A 22029-nucleotide genomic window follows, 5' to 3' on the forward strand; every position below is an offset into this window, starting at 1 on the left:
CCACCCTGGACTTCCCTTCCACAGGACTGCCTCAGTCCATGATGGATCCGTCCTTGGGCACACCAGCTCTGTCGGCACCAACCTCCAGTACCCCCCGTACTCCAGCTTAAACTGAGACCTTTACTACTCCGGAGAATATTTTTAGCTTTTATATACCCGCTGTCTCCTCTGTTATCAGTCCAGTTCTCCTCAGAGACATCTCTACACCAGAAGAAATCACTTTGAAAACCCTACTACATCTGCAGGTCGGCGCATTCCTCCTCCGGTACCGCTGACTTTTTCACCAGAGGAATCTGACCACCTGCACAAGACTTCAACCCCTCAGAGAGAGAGATCAGTCCGGACAGAACCTCTAGGATGTCTTGGAGCCATCCACTACCAAAGGGACCGATGATGTCCAATGCCTTGGGGGACTCCCTTTCCCCCAGCCGGTTGACCCATCATATTGACCTTATTGGGGCTCTTGAGATCCAAGCAGGAATCGTTCTGGACCTTCCCCTAGATGGTACCACAGGCTCTGTCGGTGCGTGCGGAGGAGGAAATCAAACTGGCTGCAACGGTTTTAACGGGTGTGTCATCCTCCTCCCCCAATGAGGCAAATATGCCATCATCCCCTCTCCTGCCTGATGACTACAGGCAGCACCAGGAGCTTTTACAGAGACTCATGACCAAGCTCCAGATACCTCCTGAGGAGGTCCACGACAGACAGTGTAGGCTCCTGGAAGGAAGCCATTTTGGAGCCCACTAGGCCCTCCTGTGCCCATCCCCTGAAAAGGACAGAAAAATAGAACTTGGTTCCACTGAAGGGGCCCAGTTCCTGTTTATCCACCCAGCGCTGAACTCCTTGGTGGTACAGGCAGCCAGAGAACCGTCCGGATTACAGTCCCTCAGGCCAACTCCATCTGACCAGGGTGATAAACGCCTTTGGCCTCTCAGGGCCGAAGCTATTTTCATCTACCAGCCTCCAAGTTTGAAGCACCAACTACCAGCCCCTATTGGCGAAACGCGACTTCACAAACTCCGCTACATTGGCGGGGCTCAAAGATATACCGCCCCAGGAGGCCGAGGGCCAATTCCAAGCCCTCATCGATGAAGGTAGGTGGCTAAGCCGTCGTTACTGGCCTCATTGGGTGCAGCTCGAGCCATTGCCACAGCCGCTGTCATGAGACGTGAGTTGTGGCTTCATGCTTCAGGGTTCCCCAGGGAGGTCCAGAAAGCCACTGAGCACGCGCCCTTTGAGGAATCTTATTTTTTCAATGAGAAGATGAATGAATCACTTCACTCCCTGAAGGACTCTAGGACAACCCTCCGCTCCCTGGGCCTTAGCCTCGAAGAGGGAACACCCCAAACACAGCTCCAGGCCCAGCCATGTCCCTGTCCCCCAGCACCTTTACAAACCACCACATAAACGACAGAGGGCTCGCAGGCAGAGATCACTGGCTTCTTCCACTCAGCCGCCACTGCTCAAGCCCACCCGCCAACCAGGGTTTCTTTTGATGGGACGCTTGAGATAGCTCTATCGTTGGGTAGCTCTATTGATTCCCTCCCCTCTCCCAAGCCTTTGGTGGCCATCTCGTCCTCTTTGCACACCACTTTGAGGGCAGTACCAACAAAGATGAGTGGGTGCTAGAGATAATCCACTTGGGCTATGTTATTGAGTTTCTCGCCCTGCTTCCCTGTCCCAAGGAGATTCTCCGTCAGCAGCTGGGTTCTCTCCACCAGGTGCTGTTCATGGAGCCTCAAGGCAAAGGGGTTCTACTCCCCACTCTTCGTTGCTCCCAAGAAAAATGGAGGCTGGAGGCTCATTCTCCATCTTCGACAGCAAGTCAAGACTCCGAATGGTTACGCTGGCATCAATAATCCTCCCCTTAGACGAGGGTGCGTGGTGCGTGGCTCTCAGCATCAAAGATACTTACTTTCATGTGGACATGTATCAGCCGGACAGAAGGTTTCTTGGGTTTCTGGTAGGGCAAGAACCCTGCCAGTTCAGAGTCCTTCGGGACTAACCAGAGCACCGAGTGTCTTCACGAAGGTCTTCTCAGTGATACCGGGATGATTGGCTACTAATGGGCAAATCCAGTCAGGAGGTCAGTCACCAATCATATTCTTACTCTCCTGGCATCCCTGAGAGTCTACGTAAACAAAGAAAAGTCCACTTCACCTCCCACAAGGACAATAGACTTGATGGGGGCTACCCTAGTTTGGATCTCACCAAGGACCTATCTCCCAATGGTGAGAAACTCAACTTGATAAGAAAAGGTCCGCTCAAACCATGAACCGCAGTCAAAGGCTGTCTTTCCCTATTAGGCCACATTGCCTCGTGTACTTGGGTCATGCCGTTTGCCAGGCTCCACTTGTTGTCTGCAGTCCTCTCTCTGATATGACGACATGAACATCAGCGTAACAGTTCTCTTAGATTCATAGACTTTAAGGCCAGAAGGAACCATCATGGTCATCTAGGCTGACCTCGTGCACCTCACAGGCCACAGAACCTCACCCACCCACTCCTGTAACAGACCCATAACCTCTGGCTGAGTTACTGAAGTCCTCAAATCTTGATGTAAAGACTTCAAGTTACGGAGAACCCACCACTTACTCTAGTTCAAACCAGCAAGTGACACAGAGGAAGGTGGAAAACCCCCCAGGGTCTCTGCCAATCTGACCTGGGAGGAAATTCCTTCCCGACCCCAGATATGGTGATCAGTTAGACCCTGAACGTGTGGGCAAGAGCCACCAGCCAGACACCTGGGAAAGAATTCTCTGTAATAACTCAGAGCCCTCCCCAGCTAGTGTCCCATCTCTAGCCATTAGGGGTATTTGCTAAGAGCAGTCGGGACAGGGCCATATGCCATTGTAGGCAATCTCTTCATACCACCCCCTCCGTGAACTTATCAAGCTCAGTCTTGTAACAAGTTAGGGTTTTTGCCCTTTTGGAGTCTGTTCCAGAACTTCACTGCTCTGATGCCTAGACGCCTGCCTTTAATTTCAAGCCTAAACTTATTGGCCTAAATTCCAGCCAAGCTCAAGGCTTCTTTGGCCTGGTGGACAAACCCAGAGCCAGTGCGCGAGGGAGTCCCTTTTGTTGCATTCACACCCGATGGGGAGCGCACGTGGGCAATCACCCTGCACAGGGCACATGGACCCCTTGTCCAGCGTGCATATCAGTCGGCTACGGCTGAGAGCAGTCTGCCTAGCCTGCCGTCCATTCCTCCCACTGATTCTATCCAGCCATGTCCAAATAACGTCAGACAACATGACGACTGTCTCCTATGTAAACAAACAAGGTGGAGCAAGATCCCTTCTTCTGTGTGTAGAGGCCATCAACTAATGGAACTGGTACGTCAGGAGCTGCACAATGATCTTGGTGACATACCTACCAGGGGCACAGAATTCTTTGGCGGACAATCTCAGCAGACACGTCTCCACAGACCATGAATGGGACTTACACAATTCCGGCCTGAACGAGAGATTCACCCAGTGGAAAATGCCATCCTGGGACCTGTGGGCATCCCAGACAAACAAGGAATTTGCCCTATATCGCTCCAGGGCTGCTATGGGCAAGGGCTGCAAGAGCAACACCCTTCTCCCACCTGAGATACGCCTTTCCTCCCCTCCCGCTACTACCACAGGCACTGAGATTCATCACGACAAAACTCGAGTCATTCTCATTGCATACCATGGACCCCAGACAGCTTCCTTCTGCAAATGGTGGCACATCATCCCATCAGCATCCAACCCTTGCCCAACCTGTTGACCCAGGGGAACGGCACAGCCAGACGCCCCGCGACCCAGACCCCTTCCACCTTACGGCCTGGGCATCAGACCTAGAACGTTCATGTTTGGAAAACATCCAATCTATTCTTAATTGAACCGGAAAAGAGTCCACTAGAAAATGCGGTCTGGCTAAATGGAGACATTTCTTCACCTGGATGCAATGGAATTATTTGACCTCTGGGTTGGTGGGTTTTCCTGCTCTTCTTGACTACATCCTTCATCTCAAGATGTCGGGCCTTTCTTCTAGCTTGCTGTGAGTCCACCTGCAGCAATTAGCGCCTTCCATTCTCCTGCTGTTCTATTTTTAATCACCGAACAACAGTCTGATTCCCAAGAGGACTCCTTAGAGCCTAACCACTGGCCACTTGTTCCATGTCCTTCCTCTCCATGAAGGTCACCTTCTGAGTCGCTGTCCCAGAAGGGTGAGCAAACTAGGAGCTCTTACGGCAGACCCGCCGTACTCCGTATTTCATAAGGAGAGGGTTTCCCTTCGCCTCCACCTGAAATTCATCCCTAACATGAGTTCCACGTGAATCAACCTGCTTGCTCACCAATTTTCTTTCCTAAACCTCATGCTTCCGAGGAAGATGGGAGACTCCACTCTCGACATCAGATGAGCGTTGGCATTCCACCTGCAGGGAACAACGCCACCAGTTAGAAAACCGCTTTGGGTGTTTGTTGTTATAGCAGAACGAACACGGGGACGAACGTCTGCTTAGAAACTAAATGAATTTCTGGCTGCATCCTCCTTCACTATCAGTTGGCACATCGTCTTTCCCCAGACGGGGCAAATTCAGCATCACCACTTCGAAGCTGCAGATGCAGCTAGTGGGACAGAGGCGTTACAGACATCAGGCCCAACTGCATCTTTGCACCCTTGTCCTGTCTGAGTACTGCTCACTAATTACCCGAGTGTGGAATACACATTGGGACCAGCACTCGAAGAAGAAATGGAGGATACTTACCTGTTGTCCAAGAATGTGGTCCTTGACTGTATTCCACTTCCCCTCTGCTGTGAATCTCATCTGATTTGCAGTGAGGGATGAACTGGAGGGACGTCAGTCAGCACTGTCCTTTATACCCTCGGATTGGAGCAAGACAAGAGCAACCGCACAGGTGTGGACCCTGCTCGAAACAAATCTCCAGTTTCAGGAGTGTGGCGCCCATGGGATGCAGAATACAGATTGGGGACCATGCGTCTCCAAGAACCTCCAGTTACAGATAAAAGAAAAATATAAAACCCAGTCTAGAGCCTATATTTATTCCCAAGTTCCCTCCAGTCTCTCACCCAACGGTCAGTCCGTCCAGAGAGCTGGGATCCATTTTGCAAGAGACGCTCGCGCTGGCAGAGTGTTGCTGTTTCTGTAATGGATGCCATCTTGTACCCCGTCTTTTTCCCTTCTACAGTCCCAGACTTTTGGTCTCTTCTCATAACCAAGGCGTTTAGTTAACTTCAGCTCAGCCCCGAGGGTCCCCTGTTCGGAGTCTTTTCTCGGGGTTCTTTGGTCTTTGTTGAGGCTGGTACAGACTGAAAACGCAGGGCTGGCCTGGGTCGAAAGGTGCTGATCGTTTGCACTCGTGATTTGAGGCGGCTGCGACCCGCCCTGCCGCAGGTGCCGTGCCCCATTTCCAGCGATTTTGGAACATGCTACTCGACATTTTCCATCTCTTAAACTATTTCCTGTACAAACATCCTGCAAGCACCACGATGGTCGGCTAGTTCTTGGCTTTCGGCAGAGACCCCCCGCGACCCCCGCCCGCCCTTGGTGCAGTAGTGAGAGGAGAGTCAGACATAGGTGTGTCATGTGTCTGCCTGGATGTGTGTGTCCACACACACACCTTGTTCCTCCTGCCCCCTGAAGACACCTCATTCCCCCAAACCCATCTCAGCCCAATACACCTTAACCCACTCCCTGTCCCAATGATAGCTGCTCCCCCGCATGGAACGCGCCTTGCCCCAGTCCCCCAATACATCTTGTTCAACTATCTGCCCCCAATAAATGTCATCTTGCCCCCCCGTTCCTGAATACACCTCGCTCCCCCCTCCCCCCAAACACACCTCACTTCCCCCTCATGCCCCCCAAATGCACCTCGCTTCCCAATGCAGCTTACTCCCCTCAGGCCCCCCGCCTCCCTCTCCTCCCTGTCCCCCCAATCATACCTTGCTCCCCTTAGTCCCTCCCCCTAATGCACCTCGCTCCCCTCAGGCCCTCACCTGACTCGCCCCCAGGCCGCCCTGTCGCACCTCTTTCCCCTCAGGCCCCCTGACGCACCTTCCTCCCCTCAGGACCCCCAAAACACACCTCGCTCCAACCCCACTGCCTCACTCCCCTCGCCCCCAATGCACCTCGCTCCCCTCAGGCCCTCACCTGACTCCATCCCCAGGCCTCCCGTTGCGCCTCGCTTCCCTCAGTCCGCCCGTCACACCTCTTTCCCCTCAGGACCTCACAAACACACCTCGCTCCAACCCCACTGCCTCGCTCCCCTCGCCCCCAATGCACCTCACTCCCCCCCAAGCCTCCATCTCACTCCATCCCCACCTCCGAAAGCTTATGCCCCACAATGCACCTTGCTCCCCTGAGACGCCTCACTCCCTTCACGCCACCCGCAACACACCTCATTCCCCTCATGCTGTCAGCGGACCAGGTTGTAGGCAGTCAGGCCTAGTGGTTGGAGTCCGAATGCCAGAGCCAAGGGTCGGAACTGGCTTACCAGGAGTCAGGGAAGGCAGGAGCAGAGCTGGAACCGGATGGGAACAAGACTGGAGGCAGGGCAGGATCTGGGCTGGAGCGGTGAAGGAGCAGAGCATGAGCAGGGCTTGGAGAGAGGAGCACAGGGAGGCAGAGAGGCCATGGGCGTGTATGTTGAGCAGCCAGCGAGGAGCTGCTGCTGCTAGGTTTAAGAACCGGATTGCTGATTTCCTCAGCCAGTCAGGCAGGGTGGTCTGTCCGGCAGCCTAGTTGACTCGTTAGGGCACTAGAAGTACTGAGCAGGTGTAGCTGAGGGCCTTACTCCTGGCAGTACCACCTCCATTGAGGGTGCCCTCAAGGTACCACCAGGACTGGTTTCTTGGCGTGGTCTCTGTGAAATGCCTACAATAGATCTGGGGCATGGATGTGATTTGCCAGTTCCCGGGACTGTTCCTCTGGGCCGTTACCCTCCGGGTCCACCAGCTATCGGAGCTGCCTTCTGACTAGTGGGGAGTCAAGAATTTGCCGAACTATACACTCGTCATGCCCTTGGACTGTTACAGGGGCAGGGGGAGACCGAGGGCTGGAGTGATGTGGAAATGGATTCTCCATGTCTGGCTTCAGAGGGGAGACATGAAATACAGGGCGGATCTTAAGGGACTTGGGTCACTGCAATCTGAATGTTACTGGGTTGATTCATGCCTCAATCTTGAAAGGGTCCAGATATTGGTGGTCCGGTTTGGCTGCGGCGTGAGCAGATTTAAGATTGTGGGTGGACAGCCAGACTTTTCTCCCATGGAAAGGTTGGGGACAGCTGGGTGATCCCAATCAAAATGACATTTATATGCTTCCTTGTAAGTGCTCTTTGAGTTCCTGGTGTACCTGGTGGAGATGGGTAGCTAGATCTCTGACTGCTGGTAGTGGAGAGTTCGTGGGGACATCCGGAAGAAAGTAGAGAGTGAAAATCATATTTGGCAAAATTCGGGCTTTGCTGAGTAGAGGCATGGGTGGCATTATTGTAAGCAAACTTAGCACCTGGGAGTTGTCATGATAATCGTTCGAGATGCAGAGCAGGGATTGGTTAAAAAATCCGGTTGACCTGCTCCGTTTGTCCATTAGTGTGTGGATGGGTAGGCAGTTGAGAGGAGAGGCTCAGTCACCAGAAGGTTTAGACACTCTTGCCAGAACCGGGAAATGAACTGAGAACCACGGTCCGACACAATGCTTGATGGCCATCCATGGAGCTGAACAATGTATTCCAGGCAGAGGCAGGGGGATGGCGCGGCCGGGCGCGAAGTGTGCCCTTCTGGTTAAGAGGTCGAGTATGACTAAGATTGTTGTCTGTCCCTGGGAAGGCGGCAGCTCCACAATAAAGCCAATGGAAACGGTAGCCTATGGTTGAGGTGAAATGGGCATGGTCCGGAAAAGGCCAAGTTTTTAGCATGGGCACTTGATCTGGGCATAGGATCTCAGGTAGCTCTTCTTTGAGGTGTGTGAGCCTGGGCACCAGAAACTCCTTGTGATTAGGTTCCAGGTTTTGAGGTGGCCGAAGTGCCCTGCAAGGGGTGCATCATGACATGCCGTTTCCAGACATAGCTATGGTCCTTGGGGTCCTCTACCATATCTTGGAACCTGAACCTGGGGGCTAGTGGGGAGTCAGCGTTCTCCAGAGTCTGGAGGATCTGAGCAGCAAAGGGGTCGTTGGGTAACAAGGTACGAATGGGCTCCATTAGGCTTCATCTTCTGTGCCATTGATGAAGTTGGATTCCTTTAGAATCATAAAGGGAGTTTTCTCACCCCTTTGCAGGTCCTCGGCCTTACGGGACAGGGCACCGGCCTTCCCATTTGTTGCTCCTGGGTGCTAGGTGACAATGACGTTAAACCAGGTGAAGAAGAGGGACCAGTGGATCTGTTGTTGGTTGAGGTGTCTGGCTGTTGGAAGATATTCCTGGTTCTTGTGATCTGTGAGCACTTGGACAGAGAACCTGGCCCCCTCTAGCATTGCCATTCCTCAAATGTTGCCTTGATAGCTAAGAGTTCCTTATCCCAGATATCATCATTCTTCTCTGCTAGGGCTAGCTTGCGAGAGTAATCGGCACATGGGTGAAGTCAACCATCAGGACCCACCAGTTGGGACAGTACTGCACCCAGGGCGAAATTGGCTGCATCAGCCTTCACCGTGAATGGTTTAGCAGGATCTGGGTGAACCAAGATGAGGGCTGTGGTGAACTACTCTTTTAGTTGATCCACGGTGGTTTGGGCTTCCAAAGACTCTGGTGAGCTGGACTCCTTTTGGCTGAAGGGCAGTCAGAGGAGTAACTAGACTGGAAAATCCCTCAATGATTGCATGGGTCCATGGTTAATTCCTTGGGGGAGATATTGGATCCTGGTCCAACTTGCATTTTTCAGGCTTCGCGTATCGATGGTGCTGGCGAAGTCCTAGGATGCTGCAGACTTGCTGATCATGGGCCTGACTGGTGGAAAAGATGAGGTGGTTGTCCAGAGACATGACGACATAGCACAGTCAACCACCAAAACTTGCTTGCCAAAGTCTACAAAGTGACACGACTACAACCGAACGCAGCTCAGCCGATCTCTTCTGGAGGACAGATGTTTATATGTAGAACTGTGCAAGAAACGGAGCGGCTAGACCAGGGTTTCTCAAACAGGGGTCGCCGTTTGTGTAGGAAACCCCCAGCTTGCAGCAGCTCCCATTGGCCCGGAGCAGCGATCCGCGGCCAATGGGAGCTGCGATCGGCCGGTCCTGCGGATGGGGCAGGTAAACACACCAGCCCGGCCTGCCAGGGGCTTTCGCTACACAAGCGGCGACCCCTGTTTGAGAAACCCTGTGCTAGAGACAACAATGAAATGGCCTCCCACAGGGCACTGTACTAGCACCAACCCTCTTCAACATATATAGCAATGACCAGTCCATACACAACAATAGGAGGAGCTTTATATACGCCAATGATCTATATATCATGTCACAGAAGGACTTTGCTGCTTTCAAGAATCAACTAACATGTGCACTGAGCAACCTCTCAATTTATTACAGTCAGAACCAACTTCGTGCCAACCTGACCAAGACACAGGTGATGGCCTTTCACCTATGCCACCAAGAAGCCAAGTGGAAATAAACATCACCTAGGATGGAATCCCACAGGTTAATCATCCACACCCTGTCTACCTGGGGGTGACATTGGACCGGACACTTTTCCCTTCAAAGCACATATAGATAAGATGAAAGGGAAAGTTAGCACCCGTAACAACGTCCTCTGAAAGTTGGTCACCTCAAAGTGGGGAGCCAATTCAGTTACTTTGCCAATGCTATTACCTTGTGCTACTTCATAGCAGAGTATGCATGTTCAGTGTGGGAACGATCTGTCCATGCTAAGAAATTAGACTCTGGTCTAAACAACAATTGTCATGGAATAACAGGATGTCTAAAGCCAACACCAAAGGACAGCCTGTACTTACTGGCTGGCATTCCACCACCTGATCTCAGGAGGAAGGTAGAAAGCCAGAGGAAAATATCATGGCAGATGGGAGATCCAAGGCATCCATTATATGGTCACACAGGAGAAATCAAACGCCTTAAATTGCTAAAGAGTTTTATAACCAGCGTTGTGCCTTTGGATACGGCAGCTTGGCAAGGCACGACTGAGGTTATGGAATGAAAGAATACGTGCAGTTGGATGCACTGAAATAGATCTGGAACCCCAGGAGGACCTTCCCAGAGGGGCTGATACAGACCAGTCAACGTGGTGATGCCTGAAGCCCCTTTATACGCAAAGTGGCAGATCGAAGACTAATATGATTAAAAGGGGCTACTCTAATGACACGAATATATGCGATTGCAGTGAGGAGCAGACCACGGAGCACCTGCTTGTTTGCCAACTCTTTGGGGAGACCTGTACAAAGGAGGACCTCCCTGTAGTGATGGAAAGAGCCATCACTTGTGCACAGTTCTGGAAAAAGATTTAGTTTGTGGCAAGGACATGAGGAGAAGATGACGACGACTACATAGCAGTTTAACACATCCCTGAAGATATCATTTATGAAGTGCTGGAATGCTGCTGGGGCATTGCACAGGCTAAACGGCATGACCCGGTACTCAGTGTCCACACCAAGTATGGAAGGTAGTCTTCCACTCAACTCTCTCACTAATCTGGACCAAGTTATAGGCCGTGTGAAGCTCCAGCTAAGTAAAAACCTTTGTGGAGTGGAGTCTTTCGAAAAGCTCATTAATGGTAGGGTCAGGGTATCGATTTTTGAATTGTGACTGTTTAATACCCAATAGTCAATACAGAGCCTTAGCGATCTGTCTTTTTTCTTTACAAAGAAAATTGGAGCCCCAGCTGGAGACGTGGAAGGACAGATTAACCCCTTTTGTAGATTTTTTTTTTTTTTTTCTGGAGGCAGTTGTGGAGAGCCTGAAGTTCTAGCTCCGAAAGGGAGTAGATGCAGCCAAAAGGGACTTCTGCTCCAGGCTGGAGAGCGATGGGACAGTCATAGCTGCAATCAGGTGGCAGAGTGTCCATGTTCTTTTTGTTGAACTCATCAGCAAAATCCTTGTATTTAAGTGGTAACGCAGGGGCAGTGGACTGGACCATAGAGGTTAATGAGACTTCCTGTTCAGACTTGGAATTTCGAGAAAGGCAGGCTGAACCATGAAGGGTTCCCAGTGTATCGTCACGTTGCAGGAGACAGAATTGTTGGCAAGGTGGGGAGCAGAACTGTATCCTGCCTGCCCTCCAACAAACGCATGGGCCATGGGTAGTGAGCCAGGGCATGCCGAGAACTACTGGAAAGTGTGGGGCTTGGATAAGTTCAAACTGAAGAGTCTCTTGGTGAGTCACAACTTCCAGGGAGTTCGGTCTGGTAGGGAACCAGGCCCGATGAGAGGAGTGAGTCGTCAATAGGCTTCAACAAGTCTGAAGCGTCCTTGGGTTGAGGGGGAGGATGTGATATACTCATGCAACGGTCCTCATTCATGAAGTTGCCTGAGGCACCTGAATCCACCAAAGCCTCTAGGAAGGACTCGGAGATGGAGGGATGTCAGATTTTCAGAGGGAGATTGAGATGTGTCAGGACCCATTCAGTCATGGCCAAGGTACCAGCAGACAGGAACTGGTGCTGGTTACCGATGAAAGTCAGGGAGTGCCACCCCCAGCCTGGACCCCTCATCGGATGCTGGGGTTTGGCCTTCTCTGACCAGGGTGCAGATTGGAGCCTAGAAGGGCAGCCTGACACAAATGTCCTGCTCTTCTACAGTATAGGCATAGCCCCGATGTCGCCTTTTCTCTGTGTTGGTGAGATGGGGCTGGACTTGGTCAGGCAGCATGGGAAGGTACCCAAGCTTGGGCTGGAGATGCCAGGACTGGCGGGCGTCGGGAAGCTGACATTTTCTCTTGGTGGCGTTCCACCAGGCGGTTATCAATCTGGATCCTGAGGTCAATCAAGGTGTCCGGAGTGGGCAGGGAGTCCACTCATGCCAGCTCGTCCTTGATGTCACCCTTTTGGCCGAAGTGGAAATGATAATGCGGCGTGGCCTCGTTCCATTCAGTAGTCGCTACCAAGCAGCGGGACGCCGCGGCCTATTTAGCGACCGGCCGGCGTCCCTGCCGCGACCGCCGAAGGGTGGCCTCAGCTGTACGCTCGTGACTAGGGTCAGTGAAGATCACAGCCACAGCTTGAATGAAGTCTTCAAGTTTACCCAGGCGTGGGCTTGCTTTCTGCAGCAGTGGGGATGCCCCGGTCGGAGCCACCCCAATCAGTTGGTTGATATTCAGCCTCACCCTGCATTGGTCAATGGGGAACAACTATGGGCACAGAAGAAATAGCCAGTCTTGATCCCCCCCCGCACCCTCCAAAATGTTCCCCGAACACCATAAGGCTGGGAAATCTTTGGCTCACATGGACCAAGGGGCAGAGTTGGGGGCGGTGCTGCCTGCTTGTGCCCATAGGGCAGCGACCTGGGCCTGCAGTGTGGGGTCCGCAAGGCACCCCGTGTCTCCAGCAGGGGAATATTGGCCGGGGAAGGATTGATATGAGCCACTGGTCTGGACCTCTTGTCAGCCTAGTTCCCCCCTGTTTACTTTGGGCCGCTCAAACTGTCAGCAGAATGGGTGGTGGGCCATCAGGCCTAGTGGTCGGAGTCTGGATGCCTGAGCCAGGGGCTGAGACAGAGTCGGAGTCAGTAGCCAGCGCCGAGGGTCAGACCTGGATTGCCAGGAGTCCGGAAAGGCAGGAACAGGGCTGGTTCTGAGGCCGGGACAGGATGGGAACAAGGCCGGGGCAGGGCAGGATCTGGGCTGGACCGGTGGAGGAGCAGAGCAGAAGCCAGGCTTGGAGAGACCAGCACAGGGAGGCAGAGGCGCCGTGGACGTGTGTGGAGCAGCCAGTCCAGCAGGGGGGTCTGTCCAGCGGCCTTGTTGGGGCGTGAGAAGTACTGAGCGGGCGCAGCTAAGGGCCTTACTCCTGGCAGTACTCCCCCAGGCGCCGCGCCCCCCCCCCAGGTGCCGCCCCCCCCCCCACGCCGCGCCCCCTTGTGCCCCCTCACACACCTCGACCCCTCACATCCCCCTCACACACCTTGCTCCCTCACGCCCCCTCACATGCCTCGTTCCCTCATGTCCCCCTCCCTCACACACCTTGCTCCCCCACCCCCTCACACACCCCCTCACATACCTCGCCCCCTCACGTCCCCCTCACACACCTTGCTCCCTCACGCCCCTCACATGCCTCGTCCCCTCATGTCCCCCTCCCTCACACACCTTGCTCCCCCACCCCCTCACTCACCCCCTCACGTCCCCCTCACACACCTTGCTCCCCCACCCCCTTATTCCCCCCATCACACGCCATGCAGCCCCTCACGTCCCCCTCACACACCTTGCTCCCCCATCCCCTCACTCACCCCCTCACACGCCTCGCCCCCTCGCGTCCCCCTCACACATCTTGCTCCCCCACCCCCCACTCACCCCCTCACATGCCTCGCCCCCTCACGTCCCCCTCACACACCTCGCTCCCCCGCCCCCTCATGCCCCCATCACACGCCAGGCACCCCCTCATGTGCCATGCACCCCCTCGCTCCCCTCACACACCTTGCCCCCTGACACGTCGTGCTACCCTCATGCCCCCCCAACGCACCTCGTTCTCCTCACGCCCCCCCCCAGTACACCTCGCTCCCCCTCCAGTTCCACCTTGTTCCACCCCCACCTCACACGCCTCGCTACCCCCACCCCTCGCCGGCCCTGTCAGGCATGGAGATCACCCTCCCTAAGTGGCCAATGCCCCCTCCCTGTGCCCCGTTGGGAACTGAGATCGCTCGCCATGAGTGCCTGGCTTAGCTGCCCCCACCCTGCCCCGATCAGCCCTGCTGAGCGTGGTGATCATCCTCGAAAGGCACCCCCCACTGCCCCCATGGAAATGGCCAACACCCCCATCCCCTGCTAAGCTGCCCTGCCCCCCGAACCCCCTCCCTGCTTAGCCGCCCCCACACCCAGCTCTACGGGGAAAGGGGGAGAGGCTGAATCAGGGAGTGGGTCAGGGCTGCCTCCTCTTCCCAGCCCCCCTCCCTTTTGTCCCAGGGAACAATGGGTCGGGGGAGGGGATGGAGACAGGAGCCCCGTCCCCCCAAATCTCCAGCCGTGGGGCCGTTTGAGGCAGTTGGGATGGTGGCAGGTGCCCCCTGTGGTTAAAGACATTAAATCTGTACAGCAAACCCTACTCCCCTCCACCCCCATCCCTCCTTCTCTCCCTCCCCCCCCACCTTTCCCTCTGTCCCCCCCATCCCACCTTCTCTCCCTCTCCTCGCCCCGACCCCTCTCTCTCTCCCCTCTGTTCAACTCTCCAGCCATCTGCCTGCCGGGCTGCAGCGAGGGGCACGGCTACTGCGAGCGGCCCGGGGAATGCAAGTGCCGGATCGGCTGGCAGGGGCGCCTGTGCGACGAGTGCGTCCGCTACCCGGGCTGCCTGCACGGCACCTGCAGCCAGCCCTGGCAGTGCAACTGCCGGGAGGGCTGGGGCGGCCTCTTCTGCAACCAGGACCTCAACTACTGCACCAACCACCGGCCCTGCCAGAACGGCGCCACCTGCACCAACACGGGCCAGGGCAGCTACACCTGCAGCTGCCGGGCCGGCTTCACGGGCACCGGCTGCGAGATCGAGACCAACGAGTGCGACAGCAACCCCTGCAAGAGCGGCGGCAGCTGTGACGTCAGTATCACTCCTTCCCCGCCCCCCCACTGCGACCCCCACCCCATTGCGACCCCCCCTTACCCCTGCAAGAGCGGCGGCAGCTGTGACGTCAGTATCACCCCTTCCCCGCCCCCCCACTGCGACCCCCACCCCATTGCGACCCCCCCTTACCCCTGCAAGAGCGGCGGCAGCTGTGACGTCAGTATCACCCTTTCCCCGCCCCCCCACTGCGACCCCCACCCCATTGCGACCCCCCCTTACCCCTGCAAGAGCGGCGGCAGCTGTGACGTCAGTATCACCCCTTCCCCGCCCCCCCACTGCGACCCCCACCCCATTGCGACCCCCCCTTACCCCTGCAAGAGCGGCGGCAGCTGTGACGTCAGTATCACCCCTTCCCCGCCCCCCACTGCGACCCCCACCCCATTGCGACCCCCCCCACCCCTGCAAGAGCGGCGGCAGCTGTGACGTCAGTATCACCCCTTCCCCTGCACATGCCCCCCACTGTGACCCCCTGCCCCATCCCACAGCGCTCCCCACCCCATTGCGCCCCCCAACCCCTGCAAGAGCGGCGGCAGCTGTGACGTCAGTATCACCCCTTCCCCGCCCCCCACTGCGACCCCCACCTCATTGCGACCCCCCCCTACCCCTGCAAGAGTGGCAGCAGCTGTGACATCAGTATCACCCCTTCCCCGCCTCCCCACTGCGACCCCCGGCCCCACCCCACAGCGCCCCCCACCCCATTGCGCCCCCCAAGCCCTGCAAGAGCGGCGGCAGCTGTGACATCAGTATCACCCTTTCCCCGCCCCCCACTGTGACCCCCTGCCCCATCCCACAGCACTCCCAACCCCATTGCGCCCCCTCCCACCCCTGCAAGAGCGGCGGCAGCTGTGACGTCAGTATCACCCCTTCCCCGCCCCCCACTGCGACCCCCGGCCCCACCCCACAGCGCTCCCCCCATTGCGCCCCCCAAGCCCTGCAAGAGCGGCGGCAGCTGTGACGTCAGTATCACCCCTTCCCCGCCCCCCACTGCGACCCCCACCCCATTGCGACCCCCCCCCACCCCTGCAAGAGCGGCGGCAGCTGTGACGTCAGTATCACCCTTTCCCCGCCCCCCACTGCGACCCCCGGCCCCACCCCACAGCGCCCCCCACCCCATTGCGACCCCCCCCCACCCCTGCAAGAGTGGCGGCAGCTGTGACGTCAGTATCACCCCTTCCCCGCCCCCCACTGCGACCCACAGCGCCCCCAACCCCATTGCGCCCCCCCCCCAAGCCCTGCAAGAGCGGCGGCAGCTGTGACATCAGTATCACCCCTTCCCCTGCACATGCCCCCCACTGCGACCCCCGGCCCCACCCTACAGTGCCCCCACCCCATTGCGCCCCCTCAACCCCTGCAAGAGCGGCAGCAGCTGTAATGTCAGTATCACCCCCTCCCCTGCCCCACTCCATGGCACCCCACCCTCATCCCTCTTGAACCCCTGCACCCCACTGTAACCCCCCGGAACCCCTACCATACCCCACTGCACCCCCCCAGACTCCACAGTGCCCCCAACCCCTTCAAGAATGAGGCGGCTGTGACCTCAGTATCGCCCCTCCCTCACCCCACGGCAACTCTCCTCTAACCTCCTCACTCCACTAACCCCCCACCCCACTGCACCTGCACCCCACTGCACCCCCCCCACTACCCCCTCACACTACCCCCTCCAGAATGGAGGTAGTTGCAATGTCAGTATCACCCCACAACCGGCGCCACTGCACACCCCCATTATCACCTCCCGCACCCCAATGTACCCCCCCAATTTGCCCCTCCTCCACTGGATTGGCAGCAGCTGTAACATCAGCCTCCCTCTCCCCTCCCCACCCCATTACCAGCACTGCAGCGGGGGTGGGGTGGCTGTGCACAGCAGAGGACCTGGACGCTGGATGCTGGGGGGTGGGGGTGAGGGGGGGCTGAGTGAACCTTAACCCTCTGCCCCTGCAATATGGGAGGCAGCGGCCACATCCGTATAATGCGCTAGATCCCCCAGTGGGGGTCAGTTCTCCTGCCCCCAGCCCTGGGCTCCGTGCAGCCTGGATGCTATGGGGATGGGCGGAGCTATCGATGGCTCCCTCCCGTGTGCAGGGGGCTGGGTGAGGGGGCGTCACTGCATCTAGGAAACACCCCTCCGAAAAGACCTGGGGCCGGGAGCGTGGCATGGGGAGGGGTTGGAGGCTGTGAAAATGCCCCCCTCCATGCCCCCTAAAATGGCTGAGCTGCCCTATAGGCCCTCTGTGCCCCCAGAGGAGCAGGCCCGTCCCATAACTGGGCCCCCCGCAATGCAGCTGTCTCCAGTGGGTGCAGAGTTAACAGAGAGGCAGGGTGGCCTAGTGGTCAGAGCGCCGGCCTGGGAGAAGCAGGAGGGCGGGACAAGCCTGGACCCTGGCAATTCTAGCCTAAGATCTGAAGCGGGGGGGGGGGGGTGTCTAGGTGGCAGCTGGCCCAGCGGCATAGGAGAAGGCTCTCACGCCTGCAGAGCGATGGCAGGTGCTGGGCAGAGGTAGAGGGAGTCAGGGATTCCCTTTCCTTCCCCTCTCCCTGTGCTGATCCGCGGGGGTACCTGAAAATACCTAGTCAGTGTCTGCCTGGGGGGGGGCAGCCCCCCCAGTCCTACACCTGCACAGGGTCCGCTGTCCCTCGTGCAAGCTAGAGGCAGATGTGCTCCGACCCCTGTGCTCTCCGAGCGTCCCCCTGTGCTCACAGAAGTCCCAGAGCCGCGGCTCCCAAAAGAACACGCCGGCTTACGGGGTCCCCACTCCCACAGCACCAGCACGTAGTTTTGTCGGTAGATCCATCCATCGAACAGAGATTCGAATGGCACTGAGCCGAAACGGAGGAAACCAAGGGAATCAATGCATGGATCCCAGGGTTACCTATAAAATCAAGTCCGAACACGTATACGAGACTCTGCCCTTGACTAAAAGATGCCCTCTTGTCTAATAAGTCCTGCTGCCCCCAAAGTCCTTCTCCCCGTGTTTTTCAACCAGGATGACCGAGCCCCTCCTTTTGTAAGATCAAGCCTGGGGGCAGCTTGTTTCCCCCGATGTTGTTTTACCTGTAAAACAGCCCCCTCTCCCCTCGCGCTGTTCATCGCTTCCTGTTAATCTTCTCCTGACGTCCCTGCAAATACACCCTCGTTGTAAGATACCCAAAGTTCAGCCAGGGAGAGAGGTCTCTGCAGAGATCAAAGTAAGCCGGTATGCCCCGGTACGGCGTACCACCGGGGCGGCCCGGCTTCCCCAGGCGACAATTTAAAGGGCCTGGGGCTTCAGCGGCTGGAGCCCCAGGCCCTTTAAATAGCCCCCAGAGCCCTGCTGCCGGAGCCCTGGGGTAGCAGTGGCTGCTGGGGGCTCTGGCAGTGGTTTAAAGGGCCCGGGGCGGTAGCGGCGGCCGAGCCTTGGGCCCTTTAAACTGCTGACGGAGCCCCCACCTGCCGCTGCTACCCCGGCGGTGGAGGGGGAGGGCACTTACAGGGCGGGCCGGGGCTGGCTCTGACCCCCCCCCCATTCCCGCCCCTTCTGCCCGAGGCCCCGCCCCTTCCGGGGGCAAGAGCCGGCCCCAACCCAGCCCCCTACCGGTAAGTCCCTATTTCTACTTTCACCCCTGGGTCTCTGTCTCCTGTCTGGTGGAACCAGCTTCTGGGTCTCCTACCTTTAATGACAAGGTTTTGAGACCAGGATTTCCAAGCTATATACAAAAACAACAAGGAGTCCGGTGGCACCTTAAAGACTCACAGATTTATTTGGGCGTAAGCTTTCCTGTCACTTTCACTCCGTGCAGAAGGAGGGAGGTTTTTTTTCCCCACGAAAGCTTATGCCCAAATAAATCTGTGAATCTTTAAGGTGCCACCGGACTCCTTGGTGGTTCTGTGGTTACAGACTAACACGGCTCCCCCCTCAATCTAGACACAGATCTCCTTGCATAGTATCCCCATGTACATTTCACACAGCTGATCACGGGCTGTGTGATGGACGCAGGCTCCAGTTAGAGACCTCCCGGGACTCTCTTTGGTAATCTAGTCTGTAAATACCAGGCCTAGGGCACCCCAGAACCTATGTGCACCCCGGGGCTGTCTGCCCACTGGCAGGTGGCACGACTGGTGGTGCAAACCCAAGGGTTGGATGTGGAGGGGGGGGTCTCCTAGCAAGCTCCTACTACGAGGGCCTCAATTCTGAGGGCCTGTCTCGGAGGGGAGAGTGCCCCCTGCTAACCCATGTTCCCTGCATCACAGCGCCCCCTAGCACTGCCCTGGGGCATTAGGGTCAGCATTGACCACGAGGGGAGAGTGCCCCCTAGTGACTCATCAGCGCAACTTCCTGCGGTGCCCGGTTTCCCCAACCCCCTGTGTCATTTGAGATCATGGCTGCCTCTCTGAGCCTCAGAGCCTCCAGCCTCTGTCTGGCGAGGGGGCCTCTATTATCAGGTCCATAGGAACTGCTGGACCGGATCAGACCAGGGGCCCATCTACCCCGGTATCCCGTCTTGAACAGCAGCCAGTCTCAGCTGTGTCAGACAAAGGTGCAAGACACCCCCCTACTGGGCAATGAAGGGGTAACCTGCCTGGAGGGGAAGTTGCTTCCTGACCTGGGTTAGGTAGAGACTGGACAATGGCCTGAAGCGTGCGGGTTTAGCTCCCCTCCAAAGCACCTCTTTCAGATCAGTCGGGATAGGCCCATTCTCTGCACCAATATCCAACCCTTGAGTTTGAATCCTGCCCAGATCTTGGCTTCAGTGATGACAATAATCATGAGGCAGTGAGTTCCGCAGGCCAGTGGTGCCTTGTGTAACCATCTAGTCGTCAGCTTTAAACATGCGGCCTTGCAGCTCTTGTGTTAGGAGTTAGGGTGAAGAGCAGCCCCCGATCGACCATCTCCATCCTCTCTCTGAGCGGGTCTCCATTCTAAACTACACACCCCCAGCCTTCTCACTCTCTCTTGTTCTTGGGTCTGTGCAGTGCACATCACGATGGGGTCCTGAGCCATGACTGGGGCTCCTAGGTGCTACCATAAGACACCTACTAGCAATAAAATTGTACAGCACCTGACACAATGGGCTGTGGGCCAGGACTGGGTCCGGAGGTGTCACTGCATCTAGGAAACACCCCTCCAAAAAGACTGCGGCCAGGAGGGTGGAATGAGGATTACCGTAACACACCTAATAAATATTAGTAATGATACAGACCTCTAATGGTCTCCCTGCCTATCTATGAAATCCCTCTGTAGGTCATTGCTGTTTTCCATGGTGTGACCTGAATGGAACGCAGTTAGCCCAAGCCTTGTAGAATACACATTCGAATATTTTCTGCTATTTCCCATCTCATTCCTTCTGCCACTTTAACGTTTTGCGTTTTCTGGCCACTGCTGCACATTTACTATTATGGGAGACTTAGAAGCCACAATCAAGATGAGGGCCCTGTCGCGCCGGGCGCTGCCCAGACACAGAGTGACCGAGATCGGGGCCCCGTCGCGCCGGGCGCTGCCCAGACAGAGTGAGGCTCAATCCCTGTCCTGAAGAGCACAGTTGACATAGAGAGGACAGAGAGAGTTAGAATTATTCTCCCAGTTTTACAGAAGGGAAACTGAGGCACAGAGGGGTTATCGATGGTAAGGGACCTCGTTGGTGATCTAGTCTAGCCTCCTGCATCAACTCTGGCCACTGAGGACTGAGGCTAGCTCTACACACAAATTTTGTCCCGGTGTGACGATGCCAGTTAGGGGCATGGTTTTGTTTTTTGTTAACCTGGTATAGTTCTCCTGCGTCAAGCCAGAGTGTGGAGTAGTTACAGCAGGATAAATGTGCCTTATACCAGTGTAGCTTATTCCCCTTCCTGTTTGGGTACGAGCCCCTTTATCCCGGTATAACTGCATCCACTCTTGGGGTGGTACAGCTTTAACAAAGCTAAGTTACCTATTAGGTGTATTATGGTAGCACCTAAGAGCCTCAATCATGAACCAAAAGGCCCACCCCATTATGCCAGGCACGGTACAGTTTATTGCTATTAGGTGTATTACGGTAGTGCCTAGGCATCCCAGGCATGGAGCAGGACCCCACTGTGTCAGGTGCTGTACTTTTGTATTGCTATTAGGTGTATTACGGTAGTGCCTAGGCATCCCAGGCATGGAGCAGGACCCCACTGTGTCAGGTGCTGTACTTTTGTATTGCTATTAGGTGTATTACGGTAGCCCCTAGGCGCCCCAGTCATGTACCAAGCCTTCTTTGTGCTAGGGGCTGTACAAAGGCAGAGCAGGAAGCCAGCCCCCGCCCCAAAGAGCTGCCAAGCGAAGTAGTGAGAACAGGACAATTTTTGTGTATTCACAAAGCTTTAAGACTTGGGTCCTCAAAGGTATTGAGGCGCCTAATTCCCATGGGAGTTAGGAGCCCGCGGACGTCTGAGGACGTGGGCCTCAAAGACCTGCCCCGGGAGTCTGCGGCAGAGCTGGGAATAGCACGGTGACCACCCGAAGACGTAGAAATTAGGTTGAGGTAGTGACAGTGCTCGGGGGCGTGGGAAATCCACCGCTCTGCCCACCTCCGCCGCGGGACGCTGGAAGAATGCTTCCGTCAGGCTCGCGACGGCCGCTGGGGAGGTGGTTTTCCTATCCCCTTCCTGTCGCTCTCTGCGGCTGCACCGCGCGGTTCTGCCGCATCGCTCCGACGCCGGAGCTCTGCCAGGACAGCCCCCGTAGCATCGACGAGCCCCAGCGCCGCGTCTTCCCCGGGAGGCCAACTTTCTTCTCCTGACGAGGAGCCGGGCTGTTCCGTGGCGTAATGTTCATAGCACCTGTCCCTGGATCCATTGGGTGCTCGATCGGCCTCCCCTGCTGGTCACAGGTTTAAATCTAGAACCTGCTGCTTCTCTCTCCCTCTGCTCCCAGGATCTGGAGAACGACTACAAGTGCACCTGCCCCCAGGGGTTCTACGGCAAGAACTGCGAGATCAGCGCCATGACCTGCGCCGACGGGCCCTGCTTCAACGCGGGCACCTGCGCCGAGAAGCCCACGGGCGGCTACACCTGCCACTGCCCCCTGGGCTACCACGGCTCCAACTGTGAGAAGAAGATCGACCGGTGCACCAATAACCCATGTCTGAACAGTAAGGGCCACGCTGCTTTCTTCTCTGGGCTCAGGGGCGAAGGCAGCATGCAGGCCTGGGAGGGATGCGGGGGGAACCGGTGTTCGCTGCTCTCTTCTTCCCTAAGCTTCTGGGCGGGCGGTGACAGAAAGTCGTTGGGTGGGTCTCACGCCACCTAGCCAGGTTCCCAGGGGTTTGCTGTTGGGCGGCTGGTAGCTGGAGAAGCCCTGGTCTGAATGGGAAGTGCGCTGGAAGGGGC

General features: G+C 56.4%; 1 protein-coding gene across 1 annotated transcript in view; it reads left to right on the forward strand.

The window, feature by feature from the left end:
- Positions 1-22029, forward strand: part of DLL3 (delta like canonical Notch ligand 3) — a 272902-nt gene that overhangs the window by 38740 nt on the left and 212133 nt on the right. The window contains 2 exon segments of the mRNA XM_065571764.1: positions 14320-14681; positions 21575-21791. Of these exon segments, the coding sequence (XP_065427836.1) occupies positions 14320-14681; positions 21575-21791 (579 nt within the window).

This window comes from Chrysemys picta, chromosome 17 (genome assembly GCF_011386835.1).
Source record: "Chrysemys picta bellii isolate R12L10 chromosome 17, ASM1138683v2, whole genome shotgun sequence".
In the NCBI taxonomy this organism is placed as follows: domain Eukaryota; kingdom Metazoa; phylum Chordata; order Testudines; family Emydidae; genus Chrysemys; species Chrysemys picta.